We start from the raw sequence: 20,962 nt of genomic DNA on the forward strand, positions 1-20,962 counted from the left end.
ACTTCACCTGTTATCCCTTTTTTAAAAATTGGAATATCCCGATCGTCGAAGACAATATTCAAGCAAGCATGCAAGGAAAGACGCCCGAACGGTCTACAGAGTTTCATAATTATATAGATTCCAATTTAAATCATATAGATTCCAATTTAAATCATATAGATTCCAATTTAAATCATATAGATTACAATTTAAATCATATAGATTCCAATTTAAATCATATAGATTCCAATTTAAATCATATAGATTACAATTTAAATCATATAGATTACAATTAAAATCATATAGATTACTATTTAAATCATATAGATTACAATTTAAATCATATAGATTACAATTTAAAGTGCATTAACAAAGTAAGGAATATCCATAAAGATTTCATTTAATATCGACTGCTTTTTTCAATAGAAATTATTGATTTCGTATATATTTTTATAGATATTTATTGTCCTTCGCTGTACATGTGATTACGCAATATATTTTTCCAATATTAAAGCGAATAAAACAAAATAGTTATCCCCAAAAGATTATCAATAATAAATCTTCTAAATAAATAAACAAAACATTTTTCTTCATTTATCCAAACTATATTTATATCAGTATAATTTCATTAAAAATGAACTCGGAATTGGATTTTAAAAACTAAATTTGTTGTTGTCAATGATGATGAATATGATGATGATAAAAGTGATATGATGATGATTAATATGATGATAACGACAACGACGGTAAAACTATTGCATTTGTCAAAAAAAAAAAAAAAAAGAAAAAGAAAGGCAAATGCTCTTATGGCTATAAATTTCAAAAGAAAAAAGATTAATATTTTGAAAAAAATCTTCATTAAGTTTCTTTTTTTCTTCGACAATAAGTACGAAAAACAAATAGTAACCGGTTTAAATTATTCATAATATATATCATTGTTTTATTTGACCAAACGACGTTTTTAATGGGAAATTCATTCTTATGTTTATACAAAACAAATTCTCAACACTGGCGTAGATGAAATAACACAGTAACAATCATCGTGATGTTGGTTTCCTCCAAATTAGAAAATTCGATATATATCCAAATTTTCTTTCGTTCACTCCTTTCAGAGGTTTGCAACCGAATTCGACAAGCAAGAAGTCAAAAATAGAAGAAAGTGATAAAACTGGTTTAAAAACAAAAAACAAACAAACAAACAAACAAACAAACAAGAAAACAAAAACAAATATACAACAAATATACAGCAAATAAATATTACCAAAGGCAAAATAAATTACTCTTCACCCACTTGGATGTGCGCTCTCTGGTTCCAATCAAACTGTGTGTTCATTCCATTAAGTTAGAACGAAAAAAATAGTTGCTATAAGCATTGCACCAAAACTTTTGATAATCACTCAAATAATAGATAATTAAACAAAATATTTGTAGACCCTAGCATTTTCCCCGAATTGATGACGTTTATTGGTCGCGTTTCTATCAATATATTTTTAAAAATTGATGTTTGAATGATTATTAAAGTTTCTAATGCAGTGCGTAATGCACCCATGTGTTTTTCGTTATAACTAAACAAAATGGATACTATGTTTGTTTTGAACAAAAAACGTTTAAAAATATGCTAAAAAACAAACAAACAAACAAACACACATACACACAAACACATATCCAGGCTTGTAGAAGCGTAACTTATCTTACCTTTGGTAACATTTATTTGTTGTATATTTGTTTTCGGCTCTTTTTCGTTGTTAACTACAGTTAAACATAATCAGAAGTTTAACGCGGTTTAAAAGTCAATTATTACAAAATACAAACAGAAAATCGACATAAGTTATCTCCCTTATTTTATCGACATGAACTCAAGGAAGGTCAGTCTTCATATCATTTAGTTTAAAAATTCTTATGATTTATTGAGAAAACTAAGCCCATCCTCTTGACACAAACAAAAACTCTAATAGATATGAGACGACGAAATAAAATAAAAAGGTTTAACTATATATATATATATATATATATATATATATATATATATATATATATATATATATATATATATATATACCTTTTTCTTTTATATATATATATATATATATATATTTTTTTACATGTGTCTTTCTACTTTTCCAGCCTTACCAATGAATGTGACCATTCACCGAGGTAGTTGTAAGGATGTCAAAGCCAATTATATACCATTAACGTGCCAGGCCAATGGTGGCGACCCGGATGTGACTATTAGATGGTACACAAGCCCGGATGGAAGGCGATACAAGGAGGTCCCCTCGATGAATTATGACACCTCGAAGGCGGAATACGATCAGATGCGATGCCACAACTCAGTCAACAGTACCCTGATGTTCGGCCACCAGGGACGTCGACACACGGTGAAATGTGAAGCTACGTTCCTCATCGAAGGAAAAACCTACGTTTCCGATACAACTTACCGGATAGGACCTGAACGTGAGTATTCTAAATTTTATACTATCCTCATATACATATATATATATATATATATATATATATATATATATGGATATATGTATAAAAATATCTATGTATATGTATATGTATATGTATATATATATGTATATATATATATGTATATATATATATGTATATATATGTATATATGTATATATATGTATATATATGTATATATGTATGTATATATATGTATATATATATATATATATATATATATATATATATATATATATATATATATATATATATATATATATATATACAGGATGGGGATGCAGAATTTACAGCGAATTTAAGTTAGGACAACTTAAATTCACTGTAAATTTTGCTTCCCCACCCTGTATATATAAGTGAGAATGTTGTGTGTGTGTGTGTGTATATGTGAGGACGACTCTCAACCTATATACTCAACGAATTTTTGATCTACAGACTTGAAATTTTTTACTATCCTTATATATATATATATATATATATATATATATGTGTGTGTGTGTGTGTGTGTGTGTGTGTGTGTATGTGTGTGTGTATATGAGAATGTGTGTATGGATGTGTGGGGACAACTCTCAACCTATATACTCAACGGATTTTTAATCTACAGACTTGACATTTTATACTATCCTTTTATATATATATATATATATATATATATATATATATATATATATATATATATATATATATATATATGTGCGTGTGTGTGTGTGTGTGAATGTGTGTGTGTATGTGTGAGGAAAACTCTCAACCTATATATTCAACGGATTTTTGATCTACAGACTTGAAATTTGCTGTATTCAAACACGTAGAAAACTTTTTAATCGGTTTTCTTCCGGAAACAAGTCTGCTAAGGGATAAAAGTGAAAAAATTAGTACGGAGGGGAGTCGTCGGATTTTTATCTGTTTGTCAACTGTTTCACGACTGCACATGCGCGGTCGTGAAACATGACAGTTGATTTATGTTAAGAATGATGAGGTTTGGAAACACTTTTTTAAACACTTGGCAAGCTGGCCTAATGGTTATCGTACTTGACTCACCGTCTTTAGGTTTTGGTTTTGATCTCAGCTCGAGTATTTTTTTACTTACAAGAAGTGAATTGTTTTAAAAAAGACATCATACTCGCATGCATGTCTCAGTTTCTTTCCGTTCTTTTTTACTTCATTTTTTTAAAGGAATTTAACGTTACGTTTAATACCCGGCAACGCTTGGTAAATCTGCTAGTATGCATATAATAAAATACAACATGAAAAAATAGGCACAAGACTATAGAAAGTGTCAGAAAAAATGCATACCGTTTGTCATCTCTTGTTTACTATTACAAATTTAAATTGTCTACTTTTGGCTAGAACCATTGCAGTCACCGTAATACCACATTTACTCCAGGGACCATCTTACTTTAAATATCCCGCAATATTAAAATTTACAAATTTTCACAAATATAAGTGAGAATTTTTCACTGTAGAGAATAGAAAATAATCAAAAACGTTACCAAAAAAATGTTACCAAATGCAATATTAGTTACTCTTCTATCTACCTCGATAAGTTGATTAGGTTTTAGAATAAGAAAAACAAGGTTTTGGTTCAAAACAAACCGAGTGTCCACTCTGTCCAGTTGGAACGAAAAGAAATAACTGCCATAAGCATTGTACAAGGACTCTTGATAATTGCTAAAAAATCTTAAATTAAACAAAATATTGGTAGAAACACATTTAATAAATGTCAGCAATCGTGAGGAAATGTAATATTCTTCCAGCATTTTATTTAATTTTTGATTTTATAGTTATTATCATGGGTTCTCAGGTAATGTTAAAAAGCTATGTATTTTTTCGTTCTAATTGGAAAGATTCAAAATTCGGTTTGTTTTGAACTTAAAAAGCTTTGAAATATGTTTACCCCCCCCCCCACAAAAAAAAAAATTCATCGAGGTAGGTCGGAGAACAAATTATCTTTTCTAGTGTTTACTTGTTGCATATTTGATTTTGCCCCTTTTTGGTTTTGTTAACTAATTACAAATACTTGTGTAAGTTTTTATGAATTCTTATTTTTATTTATAATATTCCTTGGCAGTGGGACAAGAATTGTTTATCTTTCTAAATAATTAGGTACGGGCAAAAATATTGGAATAAAGATAGGGGACATAGTTTGGAAAGTCGGTTTATCATAATTTGTTTCGCAGGTTTCCGCCTACCTTTTGATCGTATTTGAAAGATGAAAGACTAAACTTAATTTCCAAAAGGAAAAAAGACTATTGTATATGTATAGTATTTAAAAACTTATGAAAAATGTTTTCACAGCGAGCTAACCAATTCAGCTAAATTAAATAAATTCACTGTAAAAATCGTTTGAAAGATAAATAGTACTTTATTGTGTTCATTTCAATAATAATTAGTAAAGTCCCAAGATATTGAATTAAATAAAAAAAAAACCACCTCGTTTGTACGAAAAATAGCTTAATTAGCCCCAAAAGTGAGAGATTTTCGCTTCGTATGTCAACAAAACTCTAGCCTCTAAAGATGACTTATAAGGAAGCCAAAAATCTCAGACAGTCGAAAGACTGTTTGAAATGACGTCAGGTGGGGGGGGGGGGTACAGGGTTTTTTTGGTTTCTTTCTTTCTTTTTCCAGCCGTACATCCGTGCATTCCTATCGTAAACGTTTGTATGATTTTTACCATTTTTTGATTTAATTATTTTTCTATGTTCCTGCTTTTAAATTTTTAAATTATTTTTCTATGTTCCTGCTTTTAAATTTTCAAGAATATACAAACATTATGTTACGCCGAAAGTTTCAGATTCATGCAAGCAAGAAAAATATTAGAACTTTACATATAACAATTATGCAAAACATGTAATCAAAAGTATTAAATAAACAATGCTTATTTCAATGCTAATATCGGTAGTTCGAGAAATTAATTTTTGTATTATATCGAATTCATTAATACGGAATTTAACGGCTTTTTCGTAATGTTCCTGAAAAAATTACTTTTTTTTTGTAATTGTTATAATTTACATTCTTTATTTTCATAAAAAACAAAAATAAATTCATGCACTTTTTTTTATAATACTGAAAACCATAACTATTGTAAAAGGTATTTTTTGTTTAAACAAAATAATACATTTCCGCTAAGATTCAAATAAAAATAATGAGTTCATTATATTCCGTGATCATTATGTGATAGATAATGAAAATTTCATTAAAATTGGGTAATTTTCTGATTTTTGGTGAATTTTTAACTAAAGGGAGGGGTCAAAATGTTTATACATTTTGAGAATTGGCATTCATTTCGCACGTATCTAATATATATATATATATATATATATATATATATATATATATATATATATATATATACTGTCTATGTTGCTATATTTATCAGTTTATATTTTATCGGCTCTTTATTTCCGTCACCATCATCGTCGTCGTCATTATCATCATCATACTAAACAGGACAATGGATTATTGGGACTAATATTCTCATCTTAGTTGTCATATTCACAACGTTGTACAAACTCCTACAGGTGCTGCTTTTCCAATTCAAAAAATTTCCAGCCGAACTTGAGAATTTTCATATTGAACACAGATAGTGCTGTGTCCATCATCAACACTGCCCCTCACCAATACCCCAGAAGAATGCTACTTACGGTCCCTCTACCCGAAAAATTTAACTTGCGCCTGCCTCTCCCCAACATACTGAACCCAAAATAAACGACACTTTTAACAAAATAACGCAGATATTAAAAAAAAAAAAATAAATAAATGAATAAAAAAAAAAAAACAAAACAAAAGAAAAATAAACAAAAACAAAAACAAAAAAAACAAAGAAAAAAAAACTATAAATAATAGATCACTTATTCTTCTCCAGTTTAAATATAAGACTTCACTCCTATTTTAAGCGAATGTCATATATTGCAGACGTTATAATGCGAATCACGATTTGTTCTGATAGTCTGTGAAGTTATCAACACAGTTAAAAGAATTACGCATCATCGGTCTATCTAATGTTTAGACCATATAAATATTTACCATTTATAAAAGATTGCTTCGAATATCCTTTATCAAATGGTGTCAAAATTGTTGCCTGTTAGTAAAACGATACAACCATGCTGTGACTCTTGATAGACTTATCTCCCTTTGTTGATAGATTTATCTCCCTTAGTTGATAAGCAAGACGTGTTTTGGAGAAGTTGTAAAAAATCGGTTTATTGTAAGGAACATTCTAATTCCCAGACAAAACAAAGAGCTTTTCTTTTATAATCGTAATCAATTAATCTAGCTTTTCTTTTCTTTCTTTTTTTTTTTTTAAATAAATATTCTTATCACACGTGCGCAAAAATAAGCAACCATTGTCCAGGTTTTATTACTTCTACCAAAGCGAGTTTATTATTTATTCAGTTCGTGTTTCTTTTTTTCTTTTTTTTTTTTTTACTTGAGAGATCACTACTTATCAAGGGCTGGAGGCCACTCTAGGATAAGGGTTAGGGTTAGGTTGATGGTAAGACAAAATCAATCACGTGGAACTTGGATAGGGCTAGATTCACTTAGAGGACGGCTCAATAGGAATTTATTTACATTGGACTTGAAGACGACTATGCTATAGTCAGTCAACAAGCAGACGCACGTTATTGCGTTCCACAGAAACTCTACTCATAGAATTTTCGTTTAGTTTTAGGCACAGATAGACAGTGCGGGAAGCGTGTATTTGTTATGAGCGTTTTATGAAACGGGACCATAGATTGGAGCTCTGTTGAGCAACTACCATAAAAAAAACGTTAGAGAAGAGACAGACTCATAACGTTTCTTGTATGAGAAAGAGGAAGCAGCGAAGCGAAAATGTCATCGCCCACTAAATTTTGCAGACAGTTTTTTCCACTTATTAAGGCAGGAAAGGATGCTCTTTGCAGCTCCACCTCAGATGTGGCAACAGTGCTTCATCCTGTGTCGTATTTGACTCTTGCACAGGATGAGAATTGCATTCTGGAACGGTAGAACGATCCCACAATTTCCCCAGTGATTTTGGCAATGGATCTGATGTAGCTTTCCATTTCAGGTCAGGGGTAAAGGTCAATCCTAAATATTTTGTCAAAGCAGGGTTCTTCGTCAAGGCGAAAGCCGTTCATTTTAATTGGGGGCAAAGTTGGGATATGGGTGTCGGTGGTGAAATGATAGAAGTTTGGTTTTGGATGCATTAAAGTAAAGTAGCCATTTTTTTTGTACCTCATTGTACCGCACGATTTACTTTCTAGTGTGTATGTTTCAAATGGAATCTGTGTTAATCAGAAAGTTACGATATTTTGACGTGCTTAATTCTGTTCTGGCATAGTTTTTCATCGTTATGGTTAGGTACTCACGCGAAGGACCTCATAAAGGTTGCTAATATCCCTAATATAATTAGCATAAAAATTGAACACGGCACTTCCTCACAGTCACCTGTCCCAACAACAAAACCCACAAATGTACTTTCCTATTTTTTTTATGTGGTGGAATAGGCGCCCTTCCCTCAGAACAGGGCAATTTATACTGAAAAAGAAAAAAAAACTTGTCTCGATAGATTTCTCCTCTTGTGGCTGACGATATCTTTAAATGTCTGTCGGTTAATATTAGATATCTCTTAATTGGGGAAAGGATATTGTTCTTGCACTCTAACTTTCTCATGGAAAAGGCCCGATTTATGGATTAAATAAGAAATGTTTCTGGTCTGACACACTCGCATGCTATTTTTGTGCCGTTTCTATCATTCACCTTTACACTCCAACATTATAGAAACAGGCTTGGCAATACAAGACTTTTAAGATTTTTTTTTTTTATCAAGGTGAGGTATAACCCAACTTGACTCTTGGAGGCGAACACTTTAATGCAGTACTTCCTGTGGTTGAGGAAAGGTTGAGTCATTTCCGATCGACCGAGGCTCTCCTGCCAGGGAATGCTGACATGTACCTACTCACATTTGACGTAATTGCGTTAACATTGTTTTAAATATTTAATAGAAAATTTAAGCAGTTAAGCTTTATTATTGTCGACATAAAAAATAGACATACATCCTACTTCCGGAATAAATAAAATGGTTGACAAACGATTTCTTACTCACAATCAATAGTTATAGTAACTTCACGTGCTTATATTTTCGACTAAATATCAAATATTATATATAAATACGTCACACATGGATAAGTAAACTAAAATAAACCGTTTGGTGCCAATTTCCCAACGGAATTTCGTTAACATAATTCAAGTCGGAAATTTAGTAATATTTGTGACACTTTATTATTACTGTTTGATTAACATTGACGGCAATGGTTGATTGATAACATTATTCACGATTATAATAGAAATTTTAATATATTTTTGTCTTTGTGGATTTTGTTGAAACTATTAATACTGGTTGCTTCTGAACATGCGTATTTATTTATCTGAGAGGAAGAACGGGTACATTTCTTACAAGTATTCTTAAACGGGGAGCATTTGTCTCACAGGAGAATAATTTCGATGCTCAACAGCGAGAAATTTTATATCCGGAAACAAACCTGAGGAATAATGGAGTCATAAATAAAACAGTGGAAACATTATTGTGAGTTTATTCAAAATGGAGGATGAAAGTTTCGATTGCAAGTGGGTGGGTAGGTGAGTGATATCTCGGACTTTGTGAATAATTGCTCTACAACTAATTCTTGATTCATTACATATATATATATATATATACGTGTATGTATGCACGTACAGTTTAACCCGGATATAAGAGACTTCTGATCCCTTGAATAACTATCTTATATTCGGGTTACATTTATATCCGGGTTTCTAATATCCTGGTTACCCTGGATACACAGACTCTAATTTGGGACCAGAGAAAATCTCTCTTCTATCCGTTTTTGTTATATTCGGGTCTCTTATATCAGGGTTACACTGTATATATAGATTTGGCATACTTCGATGTATATATAGGACCTTGTTATGATTAAGTTATTTGTCATGTAGGCTAGTTTCTGGACATGATTTCTCGCCATTAAACTTCGAACTAATACTTCCAAATCACCCCCCCCCATTTAGTACTGACCAGAATTAACGTCGCTTAACTTTATATATATATATATATATATATATATATATATATATATATATATATATATATGATGGACTCTTCCATCGATTTCGACGTATGAGCTCCTGCCACAACAGCTAAGGTGTTCAGAAATCCACACAGAAAATTTGTTTATAGTGGTGAAGGATTTGTGCAGGACCAACCACATTTTTGGTACAACTGCTAATCTTCCTCAGTGCAATGGATTCTACAAAACAGAGCGTACAGTAGACTTCAAGTTTTACATTAGAGTTTCCCTTCTCTTTAAGAAGACTGGGAGTGCATCCCTCCCAGTAAATTAAACGTGCCCTCAAATACCAACCGTGAAATTTTTATGTCTCCACGTGCTACATGATCTGATCCAATTTCAATTTCGCTCGGTTCAGGTTCTTATTGAAAAGTATGTTAGAATCTGATGAACTTCACCAACAACTTATATGTTTCGCTATATCCGGTTAGACCAGATGGCGCACTAACATGACCATTCTTATGACAGTTCTCTATGCATTACTACTTTCATACTGGCTCATGACAAATTGGAAGCAAGTGTTTTGTTTTGTGAAGCTATCACAAGAATATTACTTTACGGGGTTAATTGACTCTTTCTATCTGGGCTTTAGTTTTTCATCAGAGTTTCCTTCTCATAGGTGGGTTGCCTTCACCACACCGAGGAACTACATCTACCCTCTGTATGGTAACCCACTAAAATATCAGAAGGAGGCTAACAGATGCTACACCTTGCCCAAGGGTGACCTGGAACTGTGCAAGACAAAGGGGTTCAGCTCCCTGAGGTATTATTCACACCCGCATATCTAATCCAAAACTGATGCGGAGTTAAATATTATCATTTATATAAAAACACCTTGGTTTGAATGATAATAATAATAATAATAATAATAATAATAATAATAATAATAATATATATATCTATAAAAGTGAAATAATAATATTTATATATATCTATAAAAGTGAAAGTCTCTGTGTGTGTATATGTGTGTGTACATTTCCTTTCTAAATTATTCTATCAATTTTCAGTCTACAGTCAGTTGACATAAGGGGTACTGAGATCTGGCAAAAATCTTTTTTGTTGGTTTTTGGCTGAAATTTAGCTGTCAAATGGTCAAAGTTCACTGATTTGGAGTCTAAACATTTGAAATCTTAGATGTAGGTTACTTGGACATGGATCAAACATTTAAATTTTATTTGAGCCTAAAACAATAAATGTTACAGGGTCAAAATTGGGGTCAAAGTTTAAAAAAATGACCTCTGCAGTCTCTACCAAATTAGTCAGACAATTTTTGGTCTAAACATTTGAAATTTTACATAAAGTGTATTCAGACATAGGGCAAGGTTTTAATCGGTTTTTGGCCGAAAACCTGGCCGCCAAGGGGTCAAAATTCATAAGATTTGACTTTTGCAGTCTTTAGCTAACTATTCAGACAATTTTGGGTCTATAGATTTTAAATTTTAAAGAAACATGTTTTGGGCGAAAACTTGGCTGACAAGAGGTCAAAGTTGAAAGAGGTAACCTTTGTAGACTGTATCAAACTCCTCTGCCAATATTGGGTCTAAACACTCGAAATTATAGATGTAGGTTACCTGGACATGAGTCAAACTTTTTAATATATATATGCATATATATATATATATATATATATATATATATATATATATATATATATATATATATGTATATATATATGCACATAAATTTATGAACAGTATATAGGACTTGAGCAAAGCCGGGGTTAACTGCTAGTGTATATATATATATATATATATATATATATATATATATATATATATATATATATATATATATATATATATATTCAGTGCCACGCAAAAGTATTGGATACATTACATTTTTCTTCATAACTTTAATTAGCATTCGAGATTTTACCTAAAATTTGGTCAGTATATTTCTATTACTCTTCTAACTAATATTTGTGGTAGTAATTACAAAATTAAAGTTTATATTTAAAGAAAAATATAAATGAACTAACGCAAAGGTATTGAATACATTGATTTAATATTTGGTTGCATAGCCTTTATTGCGTTCAACAGCTTTCAATCGCTTTCTGTAGTTGCACACATGTTTTTTGCAAAGATATGCACGTATTTTGCGCCATTCTTCTTTGCAGAACTGTTCTAGTTGTTGAATATTTTGTGGATTCCTCTTATGAACATTGATCTTCAATATTTTCCACAAATTTTCAATTGAGTTGAGGTCTGGAGATTGACTGGGCCAAATAAGGACATCAATTCCGTTATTTCTAAGCCATTCTTTGTTTATTTTGGCAGTATGCTTGGGATCGTTGTCCTGCTGAAACACGAAATTGCTATTATGTTCCAACAAATCAGCAGATTTCTGGAGGTTTTTCCCTAAAATCTCCTTGTACATACGTCCATTCATTCTACCATTGATGATTTCTAGTTCACCAGTACCTTTGCATGAAAAACACCCCCATACTATAATCGAACCACCGCCAAACTTTACCGTAGGAATGGTATTCTTTTTGTTATAGGCGGTGCCATTTTTACGCCATACACGTGTTGTTGTGTTTCTTCCAAAGATTTCGATTTTCGTTTTGTCTGACCAAATTGCCTTGTTCCAAAATTCTTGGGATTGTTCCCCATATGTTTTAATATAATTCAAACGTGATCTGACATATTTAAGCTTAAATAATGGAACTTTTCTTGGGGACCTTGATACAAAACCTGCACGATTTAGAACTCTACTGATTGTATTCTTGCTCACATTAATCCCAGCTTCTCTGAGGTCGGTTTGAATTTCACCACGAGTAAGAAAAGTTATTTTTGTACCTTTCTGCTTACCCACCTTGATTATTTTTCGTTTAATTTCCTTGGCCGACTACATATTGGAAGATTTGCAACAGCTTCGCCAGGGTTTTTAAACTTTCTAATAACGTTTCCAACTGTACTAAGTGGTAGATTAACTTCCCTTGATATTATTCGATATCCTTTTCCTTCTTTGTGCTTATCAATGATTTTTTGACGAATGTCTATTGACAACTCTTTAGTTTTAGGCATTTTTATAAATGAACTGGTTGACTTTGTAGGAGTCAGTCCAAACTGGAAGGATTTTATGAAATTATTTTACTATAAAGCTCTCTGATTGGTTAGTGATAACTCGTTTGCATTATTGCAACACGCTAAACAAAAGTCATTTAAAGTTATTTCAGAAAAATATTTTTTTAAGTGTATCCAATACTTTTGCGTTTGTTAATTCATATTTTTCCTTAAATATAAACTTTCTAAACTTTGATTTTGTAATTACTACTCCAAATATAATTTAGAATAGTAACAGGAATATACTGACCAAATTTTAGGTAAAACCTTGAACCCTAATTAAAGATATGAAGAAAAATGTAATGTATCCAATACTTTTGCGTGGCACTATATATATATATATATATATATATATATATATATATATATATATATATATATGTGTGTGTGTGTGTGTGTGTGTGTGTGTGTGTGTGTGTGTATACATAAAACCGTAGTAATAGGTAATACGAAACCCTAAAATAATCCAAACGAAATTGATCCTGACAAGAAAGTTAAAAAATATATTATTATATCAACTGGCACATAAGTTTATAACAGAACGTTACTTCATTATTATTTATTCCTCGTATCTTCATTTAAAAACTGTCAACTATAAAATGATAACATCAATAAACATATTCAAATAAGAATAATTAGGCTAGTTCGTTTAAATATTTACTTTCTCAAACCAAAAATAACTTTTTTTCTTATTTGTCACATTCTACCATAAACGCTCTCCAACATTTATTTTCTTGCTTGTTACAAATTCCAGTTCCTCCCCAATCGTTGAACTCAAAGCTCACCTGCACCGGTGTGACTGACGGCTCAGTGCATGTTGTGTGTTGGGGTTTCACAGGCAGCCCGCCCGGGGGTATTAAATTCTACACTATGGGCAACAACAAGTCGCCAAGCATAGAGGTGCCTCCGAGCCACATTCAGAGCGACAGACCGAGATATGTCAATGAAACTTGCCAGTTCTTCGAACGCGCTATTTACAAGTTCAAGGGCAACATGGAGGAGACCAGGCGAGTCATGTGCGTCACGGAACGTCAAATTGACGACAAACTCTTCCGATTGTACAAAATTGTTCGTGTAACACCCAAGAGTGAGTTAGCTTTCTTTTCTTCTTCTTCTTCTTCTTCTTCTTCTTCTTCTTCTTCTTCTTCTTCTTCTTCTTCTTCTTCTTCTTTAATCCCCCTTTCTCTCTTCATCTCTCACGATTTTCATTTTTGTTCGCTTTAATGTATTCTTTTATTCGACATTTACTTCCTTTCATTCATGAAATATATTTCTTTTATCATTTGTTTATTCCATCATATAATCTTACATATCATTTTTTTTCTCAGTGTCCTATATTTCCTTTTTCGGAAATTTTAAGATGAGGATTCATAAATTCTACCGTTACCGAGCTCATCTTGGATGATTTGTGACGCAACAGATATAAGTGCTGAGTAATAATCATTTCTAAGTGGCTGTCTTTTGGAAATTGAATGTACGAGCGATACTAATAATACAATTGCTTGACTTCTCTCAGGCCAGGGATGAAGGAACGAGAAAAAAACTGCCTTATTTTCCTGGATTAAATAAAGTTCTATTTGACATAGAGCTTTTGGAGATCAACAAAATACAACAAGAAGGTCGAAGCTTAGATCGGCTGAAATGTGAGAATAACATTCGAGATAAAAAAAGTAGTTCGACTTATTTAAATGACACAATTGCATATTTCTGCATCCTATTCTTTTACCATTTCATCATATTTTCAAATATTCCGTTCTTACTTTTCTATTTCCTCTGATATATATATATATATATATATATATATATATATATATATATATATATATATATATATATATATATATATATATATATATATATATATATACGTCAAGAATGAGAGCTCAATAGAAACGTTGTTTTAAATTCAAATTAAAACAACGTTTCTATTAAACTCTCATTCTTGACGTTATTCTCGGGTTACCTACGCACAGTTCAAACATTTCAAAATACAACCGTCAGATTCAACGCGTAGGTCTATACAGACTTCTTTCTACAAATTTACAGGTCCTGGATATGACCTAAAACTATATCCGATGGTGAGACCCCACCTTTCGGGCCTTGGGGAGTGTGGAGCCACCCTTTAATTGCCATTGCTCCCAGGTCCACTCTGACCCGGAGCGGTAGTACCTGTTAGGGTCCCAACTATGGATTAAATAGAATCTGACTTAAAAAAAATATACTCCATTAAAAATCGTTCCTCAAAATAACTAGATTCGGTATTAAATAACCTGAAAAAGGTTGATATGCCGTAAAACAAGAACAACCAACCAACCAACCAAATTTACAACATGGCAAGGAAGAAGAAAAAGAAAAAAAGAAACAAAACAATACACTGAAGATGGAGTCTACCTCTGAAATATATTTGTGATAAATTTTCAACAAGTAAAATATTTGTTTATTTTCCTAATATTACGTTGAAATTTGGTTTCAAGCGCACTTGATGCGTTTTTATTTTACACACACACACACACACACACACACGCATATATATATATATATATATATATATATATATATATATATATATATATATATGTGCGTTTAAAAATGATCCCTTTCTATATTCTATTCTTTACCATTCAATCATAACTTGCCATCTTACATTCTTACTTAGTTTTCTATTTTCCAATGATATTTGATTTCTTTATTATACGAGCGGCGTTCAATAAGTACTTCCCCTGGCCAACTTCTCACAGCAACAAAGAATCGCACGTTTTTTTTTTTATCATTTAATGTACGACTAAACTTGGGAAATCAAAGCTGCATTATTTTAGAAACGCTTTCCTTTTAAAAATATCTTCATGGAAGACTTGAAAGTAAAATGGTGCACGATCAGGAGAGTATGGATGATGGTGAGGATTTCATAGCTACACGGCCCTGCTTCTGATCTGGCGACATGAGGAGGATATCTTTGATGATCTTTTCCCGCCACTTGATCTTGATATGTTCTCTTTATTTCCTCAAAACTGAACAACAATAACTCCTTAATTATAGTACCCTTTGCCAGGAAATCTGTCATAAATACTCCATCCTGGCCCCAGAAGACTGTGAGCACGGCCTTGGCAACGCAGGTCTGCATAAGGAAGTATTTTCTGTCTGTGTGTCCGTCTATCGAGGTAAAAAGTATCAAAAATATACTTATAAATTTATATATTCTAACTTAGTATAATCACGAACAAGATATAAGAAAATTAAATTAAAACATATCTGAAAAAAAAAAAACCTAAATGACTTCACCGCGTCTCATGCACATCTAGTTCCCAATAAAATACAGTGTCTAAACTTATTACATTATGTATCATAAGTACATATACTTGCGGGATACTGTGCAAATTCAACGGTGCTTTCTACATCAATCCGTATAATTTAATGTTTATAATATTACTAGCTGGACGCTTGTCCTACAATACGCGTAAACATTGTATTTTAATCCATATAGATTGCGTATGTATTATTATAGAATCAATCCTCTATTGATTATTATATATCACGAGGAATGGTTTTCCCGGTGAACTCATTAGCAAAAATAAGAATAAAAAATAATAATGATAATGTCGTTCATAAAATTGCGTCTGTGTTTGTTTACAATAACACGTCAGCTGATATTTGAGCTTGACGATCTTAAAAATAGTGTTATAGATAAAAAAGAAGCATTTCCCAGAGGAATATTTTACGTTGCAGCGGTCAAGGTTACAACCGTGTAATGTAAAATATTCCCCTGTAAAAATTCTTTTTCTTTTTTTTTTTATCTACTTATGGGATGAATTTCTGTACAAAATATTAGGTTAGTGCAAAAGTCATGCCGTTTTTTGACGTTCAACTATACATATAAAAAACGACATGATTTTTGCACCAACCTGATATATCCAAGAACACATAAATATAAATTAGCTTTGTGTGAAACCCATGAAGAAGAAACTCACTCACAGATACAAAATAACTTCTATATAATAGTAGAGATGCTTTTTGAATTAATAAACGTTTCTCCGGGTCAATACTAGCCAGAGAAGAATTACGCTATGTTTCATCTGTAAACATGTCATTCTGTAAAGAAATTAAATATGTTTCTACTTTATTTATTTTAATTCTTTTAATACAATACTTTTAGACTTAATTATCAGCTAAACATTCTTCAATCAATAAAATGAATGTCACTGTTTGAAATTCATTTAAAAATGTACTGTTGTAAACAATGTTATGGATTAATTTGCTTTTGGAAGAATTTATTTTAAAACAGATGGTCGGATTACAAAATTTTTTTAGCGACACTAGATTATTCTCCAATTCCATTTAAATATGTGAAAGGTGATAACGTACATACAAACATTAAATAGTTTGGCGCATTCTTAAGTAGATAAGACCTCTACACTGCTTACTGTTGTGTCCTGACAACAGTTGACACAGAAAAATTATATATAAAGTAATGTAATGTCTTCAACCGACAATAAGAATAAATTTAAGCAGATTTTTTTTTTTTTTGCGGGGTGGCGTCCAGTACTATAAACCCAGGGTTACACAGCTTCATTATGTTAAAATGTGTTTTAACATGGGAACATTGCCAGGTAAAGTTAAAATGCAACATTAATTAATTAGTGTTTGTCCAAGCGCTTACCAAACAAGTCGAACGCAATAGAAGAATGAGAGCGAGCGAGAGAGGGAGAGAGAGAGAGAGAGAGAGAGAAGGAAAAAGAGAAAAAGAAAGATAAAGAGAGAGAGAAGGAAAAAGTGAAAAAGAAAGATAAAGGGAGAGAGAGAGAGAGAGAGAGAGAGAGAGAGAGAGAGAGAGAGAGAGAGAGAGAAAAGAAGTAATAATGAAAAGGCAAGACACACATAAAAGTAACATCATTTATGCATAATAACGTTGGCTTCTGACCAAATGGGTCTTTTCACGAGATGAGTTGTTCTGAGATCAATTCCGACAGATTTACTCTCAGGTATGCGGAATTACCGGAAACAAGTCGGCAACATCATTAAAAAGAAGAAATAAAGAGTATAAATCGGATGGAATGAGAACAGTGTTTGTTCTTGTTTATTACGCAATTTAATTTTTGGGCAATTCCTCTGAAGAGTATGCGCATACTCTTTCGGAGAAATAAACGCATGCCAAAAAACAAAAAACAAAAAAACAAAACTAAACAAAAAAAACAAAAAAATAAATAAATTACACCCAGCACTGAACAGCACTTGTTGCTTCATTATTAGTTGCTTGGCGCCTATAATGCTGAAAAAATTTGCAACTTCCACACTGGCATTGCCTCTGCAAATTTAGAACGTCGAGTAGAGAATACGAAGTGATGAGCGCTATTGTCTTCTTGGACGTGAACCAACGATTGAAGTCAAGGAGACGCTTCCTCAGTAATGTCGAATCCCAAAAAGAGACCAGGCTACATCTGTGTACCAAACGGCCAGAGAATTCTCTCTCTTATCAAAATATGAATTTCTCCTCCAAAGTCTACCGGATCCAAATACAAAACCCTAAAAAAACACCTAAGAACTGGAATGGGGCGATCAAAAGTTACTATTGATAAATGGATGCAACAAAACTGATTCAACGATTACCGAATGTGGAGAGGAGGACAACACTGTCCCGTATACTTTTTACTGCCCAACCAGTACAGCCTGAAAGATCTTATGACAAAGAAGCAAAGGACTGTCGTATAGCCGATTCGTACGTTGGTTCACGGAAAAAAAAGCAATTTCGTTCTCCAACAAGAATTTGAATATTTCATTTTTGCTCTTGCGACGTTAATCGAAAAGAATTTATGTTTTTGTTCCGTTATTAACATATTACGTTATATTGCTAATATTCTGATTTCATCAAGCATCGTTGACTGAGTTTTCGATGAATTGTGCATAAAGTTTTTTTTTAACCTTTTTTTTAGGAGCAAAGTGTATTATTTGTTTTGATACACTTTATCTTGTTGTACATTGTCCGTGAAAGAAAAATATTTTTTAGACTATAGCAATTTTTAGTCTCAATTGAGAATGTCCATTTTCGGGAAGCTAGAATTTCCCCACGTTTAAAACCAACAGTTTGGCTTCCTAGGAAGGCAAATAAATATGGATTAAGCCTGACTTTTTCTATAAACTCTTGTTTGTCTCCGCGAGATTAAAAATACTAAAAGAAATTAGTCTTGTATTTGTCAAATATGCAACTGTTTTCTTCGTTATTGTTTCCTTAAAATTCATTAAAAGTTAGCGTTAAGAAAAATGTGATCCGCTGAGTTCGAGTTAGATTGTTGAATCAGGAAAAGTGAGTTTCCAAAGCCAAAGTGAGTTTGCAAAAAAATGATGAAATCCAAAATTAGTTTCTTTTGCTTGCTATATATCCGCTTCTATTCCACCTTCCTTTACTTTCATTTCAACCCCAGGTTATATAGTATTAATACTGTAGCAATATTCCTTTTGTTTCTAATTGATTTTCTAATATTTAGCTTTATAATTAGTTTTATTACTTGTCATCGTTAATAAACATACAAAGAGAGAAAGACAGAAAAAGAGAGCGAGAAAGAGAGAAAGAGAAAGAAAGAAAGAGAAAGAGAAAGAGCGAGAGAGAGAAAGAGGAAGACGCGAGAACGAGAGAAAGAAAGGGAGAAACAGAGAGAGACATAGAAAGAATCACCGTAACAGCGGTGTAGTAAATAACATACAGTTAAAGGAGGGTGAAAATGATAGACACCATATAAAATAAGGGCAGATGGTAAAGCAACATAAAGTGAGAGAGGATGTAATAAGCAGAAAATTGGTAAGAGATGGGTCACTTGGTAACTTAATTGCAAATTACCGATAAGAACGAGTAAAATAGACTTTATTTATATTATGGATGGAAACAAAAGCTTTAGTATGATAATAAAATTACAGGAATTTATAAGCATCGGTATAAATAAGAAAACTCTATTTAGTCTCTTAAGAAGAGTAAAAATGAATGTCAGAAAATTGTCTCTAAAAATTGTTTCCGGTGTTCATAGATCAAAATGGTAATAGATCTAAGCATGAACGTAACCCCCCCCCCCAAAAAAAAACCCTCATCTATTTACCCTTATTCATAACTTGTAAAAAATTAAATATCGATCAGGATTGAATATAAAAGAATATTAAAATCGACTGGCAACACGACATTTTTTATTAGAACATAAACACATTTAATTTATATGACTGTCGAAACGGATTCAAGTATTTACCTTGAATTTAAAAACCTTTTAAGTCGAAGATACGAGAGAGTCCACTTTATACAAAAACAAAAGCTTGTTTCAATCATATTAAATTGGACGTTAGCATACATATATACGTATAGAGAAATAAAAAAGAACAAACCGTTCATCAACGTTTCGTCTTTATTTCGAGATTTCCTCTGGATGAAATAAAGACGAAACATTAATGAACACGTAACTCGTTTTTTTCCTTTTTACTTCTCTATTTCGTCGGAATACTATATTCATTATTTTCCCTCTCTCTCTCACACACACACACACACACACACACACACACACACACACACACACACACACATATATATATATATAAAAGAAATTAACACTGTAAGTTAAAATTTACAATTATATTTATTATTCGACAGAATACTCGAAAAACAATTTTCAAATTCCCCGTGCAATCAAATAGCAATGAACTTGAACATCCCTCTCTATCAAATGACAAATGCTGAATAACAACACTAACAATATTAATAGAGGCAGTCTTTTGCAGGATAACTCACATGATAATAATATTGACAACCAGATCAGCAACAATATCCTTAATAATTCACCCATTTCCTACCCTAACCATAATAACAATGTAACACTAAATACCAGCAACAGTAACCACACTGCACAAAAAACATACACGTACATCAGATCCACTTCCACTTTAATAACACAGAGAATCTTTAACCACATATCATCATTTAATAATAAAATCCCAAATAGTAACCAGGGAACTTCTTTAGCTACTCTTATAATAAAAAAACAACTTAGATCTCAGTATATTCACTTCTCAATTATATTAAGATATTGTATGTAAATCCGAATAATACACCACTGGCTCTAAATTTTGTAACCTCGTCTTATTTGAGGCAGTTAGGATAAGAACATCTTCTTAATCCAAGAATGTTATCAATACAAAGAGTGAGCGTATTTTCCAATGCAAACATAAAGCAGAATGCAAATATTGCATTTTTGAAATTACTTAGCCCTTCTTAAAATAAAAATACCTAATAAAGTTTTTTACCCTTATTACTAGGTTTTTATTCTTATTACTAGTTTTATACATTTTATCTTTAGCATTATGGAAATAATAATTACCGCT

The 20,962-nt window shown here is 31.9% G+C and overlaps 1 protein-coding gene across 2 annotated transcripts in view; it reads left to right on the forward strand.

The window, feature by feature from the left end:
• Positions 1–20,962, forward strand: part of LOC145278322 (protocadherin gamma-A10-like) — a 182,395-nt gene that overhangs the window by 158,100 nt on the left and 3,333 nt on the right. Inside the window, exons 21-22 of one of the 2 annotated variants that reach the window (XM_080130611.1) lie at positions 2,104–2,433; positions 13,371–13,703. In XM_080130611.1, the coding sequence (XP_079986737.1) occupies positions 2,104–2,433; positions 13,371–13,703 (663 nt within the window). The remainder of the gene's footprint in view (positions 1–2,103; positions 2,434–13,370; positions 13,704–20,962) is intronic. The other variant, XM_080130612.1, reaches the window with a different exon arrangement.

The sequence above is a fragment of the Euprymna scolopes genome, chromosome 6 (genome assembly GCF_053919585.1).
Source record: "Euprymna scolopes isolate OS-2025 chromosome 6, ASM5391958v1, whole genome shotgun sequence".
In the NCBI taxonomy this organism is placed as follows: domain Eukaryota; kingdom Metazoa; phylum Mollusca; class Cephalopoda; order Sepiida; family Sepiolidae; genus Euprymna; species Euprymna scolopes.